A 12,684-nucleotide genomic window follows, 5' to 3' on the forward strand; every position below is an offset into this window, starting at 1 on the left:
CAGCCTCTCTAGCCCAGCTCAGCATTTCTTTTTCCAAATCACTATTGGCCCCTAGTGTCTTCCAACCTCAACTGTGACTACTGTTTTGATTAAACCCTCTAACCTCATCCATCACAGCTTTGCTCCTTGGTAGCTCCTTGAAGGATCCTAAAAGGGTTTGGGGGCTTTGCACAGGCAGCTGCCTCTGCCTGGATGGGCCCTCTCTCTTTTGCCATTGAACTCTTTGCTATCTTCCAGACAGGCCCATCTCTTTTTGGAAGTCATCTCCAATTGTCCAAGGCAGGTAGTGAGTACCCATCATTGAGGGTGCCCATGGCCTTCTGTGTTCTGACTTCAGACCAGGCTATAAACTTCCTGAGGCCAGGATCTAGCCTAAATCTCATTTCATTTTGTATCCATAGTCAGGACACAGCGCCTGCACAGAATAGGACTCAATGTTGATGTCTTTTTGAATGTTCGTTTATTCATTCACTCGTCTGATAGACATTAACGGAATTCCGAGCTTCCAGGCCCTGTGAGACTTTAGGGAATTTAGTCTCTTAACAGAACTTATCTTTCGATGCTCTATAGAGTTAAACCATTTTTTCTCTAGGTCTATATTCTGGGGCGGGGGGAGGGGGGACGGTTGTCTGGCTTTAATTAGTACCAGTCAGCTCTTTGTTGGAGGAAAATGTGAGATGGAAAGTGACCCAGATGTTTTTAAATGTCTTCTCAATGTCAGGTTTCCCTTTCATCACCCCATGGCAGCTCCATATCACATGGCTGCATCTAATGGCAGCATTTCCTAGCGTATACACATAAATTTCCAGAAAAAAAAAAAAAAATTCTTCTTGTGCTACCCCAGACAATCTCAAATCTCACCTATATCTCAACATAATTTCAGTAAAGAATTATTTGTTTATTCATTTAATTAACACTGGGAGTGCCCATTATGCATTAGTCATCACGCTAGATACTTAGGGATTCGGGGTGATCAAATAAAACAGATGCATTGTCATATAGGCATTTGCCTTGTTTATTAAAACCTCGCTAGAAAAATTCTTGTATGGAAAACTTGCAGAACTGAATTACTTAAAGTCGGGGTGAGAGTGAAGGTGAAGGCAGCCTGGAATAAAGACTTGCCCACTCCAAGTTGTCTCTGTTCTTGGCACCAGCAGGATGTACTTCACTTTCCACCAAAAGGTGACCATGGTTAGTACCTTTTTAGGATAGCAAACTCAGTTTTAATTTTTTTTTTTTTTTTCCAAAATGAGTCTATACATCAGGGGCTCTTTTTGTTTTGTTTTGCTTTAATGTTCTGTCAAGCATAGTCAGGGAGCTGTTGGGTTTTTCTGCATTTCTGCAGTAGCATGCAATATTTGGTCACTAAGAACACGGGTGTCAAGAAGCTACTGTGCCAACAGCTTTCTAACCCCTAGGTCATTGCCATGGTGTTGTGTCCTTAAAGTCAAGAACTCCAGTGATGCCTCCTGCTTCTCCACTTTTCCAGTTACGGTCCCTCATAATCCAATTCTGCATTTTTGTCTGAGTCCTTCCTAGAGGCCCATCCTTTATCCTGATCTGCCAATGATTTTGCAAGCACCTAATTCCATGTATTAAATCCCTTTCTGCTTTAAAAACTAAAAGAAACGCTATAAAGATATGAAAGAAATAATCAAAGAATCAGTTTGTTAATTATTTGCTAATAATATTTAACACTATCTTCTTTCAGAAAATAGTTATTGCCTCAGCTGACACTAGGCCAAACCTCCAATCAACAAGGTTTTCTGTTTGGGGTTTTGCTAATGTTTCCTCCCATCCAAAGATATCAAGACACCTGCTCTAAAAAGATTAGTTGCTGGAGGGCTATTGATAGACTACATGTAAGTGATAGCAAATATTCAGAAAAATAAAGGGTATGAAAACTTATTTGAAGCAGAAAAAACATTAACTGGTTTAAGAAAGCTGAAAGTGCTGCCAAATGAACAATGTGTGAATTTATCACTCTCTTTAATTTGTTTTTTGCTTCTTTTAACTGTAATAGGTACTATTATTAATATTTGAATATTATTGTCATTTCATATATAATTCTTTTCTTTAGAAAAAGAGGTTTGCTATTTTAGTGTAATTTTTAAAATTATTCGTAATGTCAATTTTTCACAACTAATTTTTATGATTAAAGTAATGAAAAAATACAGTTTATTGAAGAGAAATATTTTTTATTGCACATTTTGCTGGAATATATAATTTAGTTCATGGAAATTAAATATTTTTAATTAAAATACTAAGATAGATGTGATATTTATAAAATCCCTCTTGTTCTTTCTGACTAAATGGCAAATTTTATATTTAATATAGAAAATTCTTAATAAATAAGAATTGACAACCAGCTTTTGAAGTAGTCTGACTTTTAAAATTAGAATTATTTCTTCATTTTTAATTCTAAATAATAACATGAAAATTAAAATGGAACTTTAACAAATGAGTTAGATTTATTAATTTGTATTTTTGCATTATAATCTCATCTGTAGTAATTTAAATCAGTACATTCTTGTTCTTAATGAATTAAAAACTAAACTTGCAATGATACTATGATGTAAATAATATTATTGTGTTTTACAAATAGAAAAGCAAGTTTTGCAAAACTGAATAAATTGCCCATGATAATATAGTAGATAAGTGGAGGCAGCAACATAATTTGAACTTGGATAAGTCTAATCTAAAACCTACACTCTAATAGGTGGCAGCTCATGCAAATAGCTACTGGCTAATGAATGAGAGAAGGGGACGTAAATAGACATAGTTTACTTGGCCAAAGCAATGAGTAAGTCAACACTAGCCAATATCTGGGAATCTGTGTACAGTGGTCAAGCATCAGGAAAGCTGTCAGTTTTGATTCCCTCACTCATTGGAAAGGAGTATTCTATGCTGAGTAGTGTTTCCTATGCCTCAATTTTGTACTCTCTTAAGAGTTTTATAATAAGAGCATGAGATGGTAAATGTATAACACTTAGAACAGTGCCTAACCTATATTATGGGCTAAGTAAATGTTACATAGTCCACAAGTATTTATTAAGGGCCCAGTAAGTATAAGGCACATGAATTACAATAATGAAGCATGTTTGGAATATAGCAATAAAAGTAGTTTGATTATTCATGGTCTGAGAGGGAGATAGGTATTACATACATGAGTTTATGTGCAGTATATTTTATGCGCTAAGAAAGGAGAGCATAAGTCAGAAGGATCTCCCTGTCCCTAGCAGAGTTCCAGCCCCTTGGGTGGGAATTTCAATAACTATATCCTATTATTTGAAGGCAGTATTGGTTTGGCACAAAAAAAAAAAAAAAAAAAAAAAAAAGGAGATTTGGTCTCAATATTTCAGCCATAGAAGATGGAGATCCTATGGAGAGATGAGATTCTGAGAATTAGGCAGAAGCCTGGTGATCAGAACCAGATCAAAGTCAGGGTCATCTAGCAGCAAGGTACTGGGATAGAGAGTCCCAGCATGCATGAGCAGGTAGAGCAGCAAGGGAGAATCTTCCCTATGGCAGATCCTGCAGTTTTCTGAGACTCCGATGCCATGGCTGAATCCAATTACTTTCCCAAACTGGGTCATCATCCCAGGTTGCACAGCAAGCAGACTGGCAGCCAAGGCCCCATAGATATGGATATCAATGGGAAAAAGCACTGGAAAAGTTTTATTCAAGTCCTGAGAACAATCAGATTCCCTTCAGGTAACTTTACAAAGCAGAGCTATTAACTAGTTAGAAGTGCCTCAAGCATTTCCCAGACAGCCAGAGAAATGAAAACAAGAAAGAATACTGCTTTACAGCCATCAGAAGGGACACCCATGCCTCCTTGTGCTATTTGGTCATTAGTTTGTGTGGTCAGTGAACCCTGGCAGGCCATGACTGTTAAGGAATGCATGTTTTATGGGAATTTCAGAAATTCTCCTGGTTTGTTTCTGTCCAGGAAGAAGATCAAGACCCCCGTGGCATCACCCCCGCCCCCATCCATTTGCCTTGAGGGAACTATAATAAGGCTGCCCTTGGCCTTTGGGTAGCTGTGAGAAGTTATGCTACTTCCACATCTCCTGCAAGCTCGTGCAGCAAAAGAAGGAAAGCTCTTGCTTCCTAGCACCTGTGTGGGCTTTGTCATTAACAAACAGTAAGGGAGGACTGCAGAATTATTTTCTTCTAGGACCCAGAATAAGAATTGATAGAACTTCCTAGCACTTTGTTGTGCCGAAAAGTTCAAAATATTTTAGAAACGTGTGATTTTTCATTTAAAAATAATTTACTCTTTTTGTTCCTAAAATTACCACTTTAAAAAGCAGGTAATGCAGGAAATGGATGCTAGCAATTTAAAAGGGTTTACCCTCTGCCAAAACGCAAAGAGAACAGGAACCAATCATTGGATCAGACTTCATGGTCATTAATCCTCATGTTTGTTCTCTGATCTTACTTTGTGGCATATATTAGTATCTCATGTTACTTACAAAGAAGTAAAGCAGGAAGAGAGTAAATGGCTTGATAAATATATGATATTTAGATCAACAGAGTAACCTGGAAAAAGTTCATGATACTCTCAATTTAATATTCAATGCCTTCTTGCAACCTCAGGTGCACCCAGTCTCCCTCCTCTGCAGTCCATTCTCTTGACTCACCAAAGAGTTGCTTCCTTTTCATGACCCTGAGCCAATTGTTCATGTCTTTATGCACAGTGTAGGCCATTCCATAAAACGGGTTGATGTGAATGTAATTGAGTCATTCTTTCCCCCTCCACCTGCCACTTATTATATCAGAGGATTTCTTAATTATAGGTGAAAAATGTGAAATCTTCAATGTGAATTGCTTTCCCCAGAAATTACAATTGACCCTTAAGTACAATTGACCCTTGACTAGGTCGGGGTTGGGGTGCTGATGCCCCATCCAGTCAAAAACCTGCATTTAACTTAAGTCTACTCTGAGTGTATATAGATTTCCAACTATAGACAAAAAATTTTATAATAAAGACTGACAGAAGTGAAATTTACTAAATAAGCAGTGAAAGAGAGAAGAAAATGAGCAAATGTAGCAAGTACTCAATCTTTCTAAGAAAAAGGAATAAGTAGTGAGAACAAGTTACTGGGGCAGGCACTCCATCTTGGTACTAAATGTCCTCTGTTAGCCCAAGAGGGATGGACGCCAAGAAGCAGAATGCAAAATGTAATTTTTATATTCAGTGTGTTGTATGTGGGGGAAATTCTTATTATTATGAAATATTTTGAGCATAGAAAACAGTTCAGTGAATAATTTAAGTAACGAACCATTACAGTAGTTTAGATTTCTGAAGTTTAAGTTATCCATGGTCAACTGTGGTCCAAAAATATTAAATGGAAAATTCCAGAAATAAACAATTCATAAGTTTTTAAATTGAGTGCCATTCTGAGTAAGCATGATGAAATCTCACACCCTCTCACCAGGGACGTGAATCATCCCTTTATCCAAAGTACCCACTCCGAATCTGCTCCCTGTCTGTTAGTCAGTTAGCCATCCTGATAATAAGATCAACTGTCTTGGTATTGCATGCTTGTGTTCAAGTAACCCCTTTTTTACTTAATAATGACCCCAAACCACCAAAGCAACGATTCTAGCAGTTCAGATATGCCAAAGAGAAGCTTAAAGTGCTTCCTTTAATTTAAAAAGGTGAAAGTGTTTTACTTAATAACAAAAGAAAAAAAATATATGCTGAGGTTGCTAAGATCTACAGTAAGAATAAATCTTCTGTCCCTGAAATTGTGAGGAATAAAAAAATAATTATGCTAGTTTGCAGAAAGAGAGACTACACTCACATAATATATTACTGCATATTTTTCTAATTGTTCCATTTTATTACGTTATCGTTAATCTCTTACTGAGCCTAATTTAAAAATTAAACTTTATCATAGGTGAATATGGGTTCAGCACTACCCATGATTTCAGGTATCCAATGGGGGCGTGGGACACATCCCCCGTGGTTCAGGGGGGAATACTGTATAGAAACAGTCGGCAATCCCTGTATGCCTTCCAATGCTTCATTACACTCTGTATCTTCCCCCTATCCTCAGCTGATGTTCATTATTCATTGCCTGTTTTTATGCTTTTTCTGTAAATTAATGTATCCATAAATAATATGTATTATTTTTAGATATTCATAAAAAATGGAGATAGATTTTGCTTTACAGCCTTTTTACATGATTTAAACATTAGATATGTTTATCTGATTTGAACATTATATATTTTTAAGATTTAAACATTATACAATTTGAATGTTTATATCTGGCTATTATATATTATATATGTTTATATAATATATAATATATATAATATATATTATATATATAATATATTATATATATACATTATATATACTAATATAATATATAATATAATATATATTATATATAATATATATGTAGCCCTAACTCATTCATTTTAACTACCATGTGGTATTCCAAGGTATGAATGAACATATTATTCATAGATTTTATAACTAGGCATTAAAGCTGTATGTGAAAATTTTTTGGTTATCGGTCTAGAAGATGACTTGCTATTTAATAATGCAACTTTGAGGTTGAAATCAAGTACTTAGTAAGTAGAAACCTAATAAAATTTTGCCAATATTTCTCCAAAATGGATTTATCATTTTATATTCTAACCCACAATATGTGAGTTAATTTCTCTACATTTTTTATAACATTTGTTATCACCAGATTTCTAAGTTTTACTACACCAATGAGTTCATTTTATCTTTAATTTTCTGGTTCCTAATTATTAGTATGATTGACTATATTCTATATTTATTGATCATTCAGGTTTCCTCTTCCATGAATTGCTTGTTCACGTCCTTTATCCATTTTTCTATTTGTTATTTTCTTATCGATTTAGAGGATTTCTTTATACATTCAGGTTCTAATCATTTGTCAATCATATACATAAATGTGGACTATTCTTAAATAACTGACTATATGTCTGAATTTTGCCTTGCACAAAACTTGTAACGAGCAAGTTAAAACTAAGACGTAGATAAGAAAGTTGACGTTTCCATTAATCTGTGGGTTCAAGAAAAGCACACACGAGTGCCACTTTTTCACCATTACCTTATTTGTTCCTCACCCCTCCCCCCAAATTCAAAGAGTTAAGTATAGGCCACTGACGTTTGTGCTTGATAATATCTGTGCTTGATTGCAGAGTGGGTAGTTCAGAATATTGGCACTGTATAAGGGCCAATTTTGAGAGGGATTAACCTCATATTCTTAGATCTAATAGGTTGCTTATCTTCCACTGAAATAGAAACCATTAGATACAGAGTGTATCTCTGGCAGTGATTCCTTATAAAAGCAGACAGAATCACTCCTAGGCAGGGGCATGAGGCATGCAGGAACAATCTAGTCCAATTTACCTCTCAAATATTTTACCACCAGGAATGTCTCTGCTCATGACACAAGTTCCTAGACTCAGGTAACCAAGGAAAACATGCGTAGAATAATGCCAGAATGTCAGGTTGCATGAACATGTTGCCTTTGGAATCCTGGTATGAAATCTTAAAATAATTCTGGCTTTCTTTTTCTTTCAGAGGTGTGGTGAACTCTTGTTTGAAAACCCTGATCAGAATGTCAAATGTGTTTGCATGCTAGGTAAGGCTTCTCATTTTAGATATATTAAGCATGTTGATGTCATGTGAATTTATTGTCATTCCGGTGCCTTACTGACTGTCTCTCATTCCGTATTGAGGAGGCTTATATGCTTTTTTATAGGTTTATAGATATCTATAATAGGCTTATATGGGGAACGCTTGATAAAAAAAATTTTAATTTTAGTAACTGTCAATATATTATGACCCACGCTTCTGAGTTTTTCTAGTTTTTTCTTAGATCATCAGTATAACATAGAACAGGGTGTTTTGTATTCAGGAAATAGTGATGAAAAAGTAAGAGGAATCATGTAATTTTAAAAAATTTATTTATTTTCAGTTATAGTTGTCATTCGATATTATTTTATATTAGAGTCAGGTGTACAGCATAGTGGTTAGACATTTATATAATTTACAAAGTGATTCCCCCCAATTAGTCTAGTACCCAACTGACATGATACATGGTTATTACAATATTATTGCCTATATTCCCTAAGCTGAACGTTACATCCCTGTGTCTATTTCATAAATGCCAAATTGTCCTTCCTAATCCCTTCACTTTTTTCTCCCATCCCTCAATTTCCCCCCCATCCGGCAACCATCAGTTTGTTCTCTGTATCTATGAGTTTGTTTCCATCTTATTTGTTCATTTATTTTGTTCTTTAGATTCCACACATAAGTGAGATCATATTGTATTTGTCTTTCTCTATTTGACTTATTTGATTTAGCATAATACCTGCCAGTTTCATCCATATTGTCACAAACAGTAAGATTTCTTTATTTTTTATGGCCAAGTAATATTCCATTGTCTATATGTATCATTCTTTATCCAATGGGCACTTTTCACAGTTTGGCTATTATAAATAGTGCTGCTATGAACATAGGGATACATATATCTTTTCAAATTAGTGTTTTGGATTTCTTTGGATAAATATCCAGAAGTGCAATTACTGAGTCATAAGGTAGTTCTATTTTTAATTGTTTTGAGGAGCCTCCATACTGCTTTCCATAGTGGCTGCACCAATTTGCAATCCTACTAACAGTGCATGAGGGTTTCGTTTTCTCCATATCCTCACAGATGCTTGTTTGTGAATTTATTGATCATTGGTCATTCTGACAGCTGCGAGGTGATATCTCATAGTGGTTTTAATTTGCATATCTCTGACGATTAGTGACATTGATCATCTTTTTGTATGGCTTTTGGCCATCTGTATGTCCTCTTTGGAGAAATGTCTATTCAGCTCTCCTGCCCATTTTTTAATTAGATTGTTAGTTTTTATGGTGTTGAGTTACATGAGTTCTTTATAAATTTTGGATACACTCCTTATGGAATATTTCACTGGGGAATGTCTTCTTTCATTCAGTAGGTTGTCTTTTCATTTTTTTAAATGTTCTCTTTTGCTATGCAAAAACTTTTTAGTTTGATGTAGTCTTGTTTATTTTCTATTTTGTTTCCCTTTCTTAAAGCTATCTATCAGAAAAAAATATTACTAAGTAATTTCAGAGAGTTTTCTTCTAGGAGTTTTATGGCTTCAGGTCTTACATTTAAGTTTTTAATCCATTTTGAGTTTATCCCTGTGTAGGATGTAACAAGGTGGTCTGCTTTCTTTTTTGTTGTTGTTTGTATGTGTCTGTCCAGTTTTCCCAACACCATTTATTGAATAGACCAACTTTACCTATTGTATATTTTTGCTTTCTTTGTCATAGATTTATTATAAGTGTGGGTATATTTCTGGGCTCTCTATATTGTTCCATTTATCTATATGTCTGTTTTTATGCTGGCACCATGCTATTTTGATTACTATAATATTTATGGTTTGATATCAGGTATTGTGATATCTCCAACTTTGTTCTTCTTTCTCAAGATCGTTGTGGCTATTCGGAGTCTTTATGGTTCCCTGTAAATTTTAGGATTATTTGTTCCAGTTTTGTGAAAAATGCCATTGATATTTGGCTAAGGATTGCACTGAATTTATAGATTGCTTTGAGTAGTATGGGCAGTTTAACAATGTGAATTCTTCCTATCCATGGACATAGTATATGCTTCCATTTATTTGTATCTTCAATTTTTTTCTTCAATGTCTTATAATTTTCAGAGTATAAGTCTTTTACCTCTTTGGTTAGATTTACTTCTAGGTATTTTAATTTTTTGATGCAATTGTAAATAGGATTGTTTTTCAGTCTTTTTATGATAATTTGTTATTGCATAAAAATGCAACCAGTTTCTAAATATTAATTTTGTATCTTGCTCCTTTACTAAATTTATCTATCACTTCTAATAGGTTTTTATTTTGGTGAAACCTTTAGGATTTTCTCAATATAGAATTATCACATTGTAATTCTTAAACTAGAGATGATAAGCTACATAAGCAAACTATTAAAAATTTACATACAATGCAAAGCTCTTACTTCTAATGCCTAGGAGAAATACTAACTAATCTGAAGTCAGCACAATTACCCACACAGCATTTGTAATAAAATTGCTGCATTGTAATAAATAATCACTTGTACTTGTGGGATAATATATCTTTTATATATATCTTTTGTGCTTTTCATATAATGCTTTTCAGAAACTCTTTATCATATTCTCTGAAGAAATGAAGTTGATATTATTTTTGTCATTACATATGTTAGAAAACTGATATAGAAAATATAAGTGATACACTTAACCTCAACATAAAAAGCAGTCCAAATCAAGTATGAAAGTTTCTAAACTATAAAGTTTTAGGTCTAGTGTTTAGATCTTATTTAAGCCACTAAACTATGTCCAATTAATTACGATAATAGAACTTTCAGTTAATTATAATAATAGAATTTTTGATTAATTACAGTAATGAAGAAAACAGTAATGTCAGTAAATAGCAATAATCTTTCAATTTAACTTTCACCAAAATTTCGCCCTTGTCTTTTCCAATCTTGAACCATATTCACAAGCAAAGAGCAAAATGATTCATTTGAGCTTCCTTCATTTTCTCTGGCTACCTGATATGTCAGCAGCCTAGGCTATTGGTGAGATTACTCAAAAGCAGATAGCAAAATAAAGAGAGGCAGGGGAAGTTCTTGATTATTTATAATTCAAAATAATCAGGTAATAATCAAAGGTTGCATATAACTTAAAAATAAACCAAAAACAAAAACAAAAAACAGACACCATATTTTCTTAGCCTTCTGATCCTTCTTATTTTCTTGTACGAGTGTTTTAAACCTCTCTGTTGAAACTCTTATGTGTTTTATTTTTAATTAAGATGGTGGCTTTATAATAAATAACATATTCATTGGAAAATAAACATTTTACAGGAAGTACATGAACAATAAACATAGTATAGCATCCATACACCCATTTAAAATATACAATATTCCTTTCTCTTAACAACAAAAATGTCATAAAAATGCTAATAGTTCAGGGTACAAACTAGATAGATGATTGATAGATAAATAGATAGATAGATAGATAGATAAATAGGTAGATAGATAGATAGATAGATAGATAGATGATAGATAAGCAGAAAATTGTTCCTTAGTCCAGCCATATGTTCCAACTTTGGGTTTGGGAACTGCCTCACAACCACATCAGACCTACTCATCAATTAACTTATTTAATTTTCACAATAACAAGATGTGATAATGTTATTTTATTTTACAGATAAGAAAACCAAGGCAAATAATTAGATACTATAGGTACCTTAATATTATCTGATGGTAGCATCTACCTGATCTAGTAACTAGAATAGATTTTTAACTCATAATGATTTTATGCACATGAGCACATCTTTTACTTTGACTAAATTTTACTTTGTCCTGGTTCCAATGTGAGTTGACTGATTAACTTATAGCTAGAACAAGGACAGCAATAAACTGTCTACTACTGCCTGTAGATTAACTTGACTTAAAGTAGGATCGATCATCTTTCCATCTCTTCTAGATTACATGGTATGGTTCATATAGCTGCCAGAATATATTTCTAGCTACCAAATGCATCCCCAATAAATCTGCCAGATTGCCCAAAATTCAAAAAGTATAGATATAGTTATGTAAATCAGTTCTGTATTACTACTACTGTCATACTAATTATAATGAATTGAGCACTTAAATATGTGACAAGTGAAGTCCATCTTAAGCACTTTACATAATTAAATCATTTATTCTAAGTAAATTAAGACGTGGCCTCACTTTTAAAATATATATATCCTTGGCAATGGTAGTTTATTATTAAGCTTGTAGACTTCATTACTTCATTAGATTACTCTCTTTTTAGTGATATGGGACTAAATGATATAAAGGAATCATGAGAATGGAATTTTTTTATTAGTTTGAGATGAAATAGGAAGAATAATTGTACATTTTACCTTTAAAAAATGATAAGTAAATATTTATTGAGTGTCAAAGATAATACTATGTCTAATGAGCTTAAGTTACTCATTTAGTGAAAATTGTGCCCTAAAGAATTTCAGATCTAAAAAGGCTTTGACTTTTTTCTACTTGCCCTTTTAAGAAGATTACCACAAAATTTAATTGAAACATTTACAAAGTCCTCGGACATCTTAGATGAAAGGCGTTACCAAAATAAAATTATTTTGGATAACAATACACATGGATCAACCCACCATTAGCACGTGTCCACCTGAAGCCCAAAGGCTGCTGTTTCACAGCAATAGGTACTATGTAAGATGATAAGAAAAAAAGTAAAGTTGAATGGTTTATTCTCTTAAAACAAACAAGAAACATTCAAGTCGTGGGCATGGAATTCACTAAAACTGAGACCACATCTTGTATTTCATCAAGAAAGGGCATCTTTACTGATACAGCAACAGCAAAACACCACTTCGCATTGTCTGAGGTGTTAATTTCTTGCTGCCTCGAAGAAGAACCTGTGATTGTGCTCTTATGAATAGAATACCTGGAGAATTTCTTAATAAACTTTCTATCTTCAACAGTATAGGATAAAGATTCTCTGATATTTTAAGAGACTATTACATTTCGAAGTGTCCCCAATCAGAAATGTAGTTGGCATTTTTAGAGGTAACATATAATAGTGAATAAATCAAAATTTC

At 33.8% G+C, this 12,684-nt stretch overlaps 1 protein-coding gene across 2 annotated transcripts in view; it reads left to right on the forward strand.

Moving 5' to 3' along the window:
* The window catches only part of PDE7B (phosphodiesterase 7B), a 276,538-nt gene that overhangs the window by 77,513 nt on the left and 186,341 nt on the right, over positions 1-12,684 (forward strand). For both annotated transcript variants that reach the window (XM_036221959.1, XM_036221960.1), the window contains one exon: positions 7,577-7,637. In XM_036221959.1, coding sequence (XP_036077852.1) covers positions 7,577-7,637 — 61 coding nt within the window. Of the gene's footprint in view, positions 1-7,576; positions 7,638-12,684 lie in introns of those variants that run through there.

Source organism: Rousettus aegyptiacus, unplaced genomic scaffold, assembly GCF_014176215.1.
Source record: "Rousettus aegyptiacus isolate mRouAeg1 unplaced genomic scaffold, mRouAeg1.p scaffold_m13_p_1, whole genome shotgun sequence".
Lineage (NCBI taxonomy): Eukaryota > Metazoa > Chordata > Mammalia > Chiroptera > Pteropodidae > Rousettus > Rousettus aegyptiacus.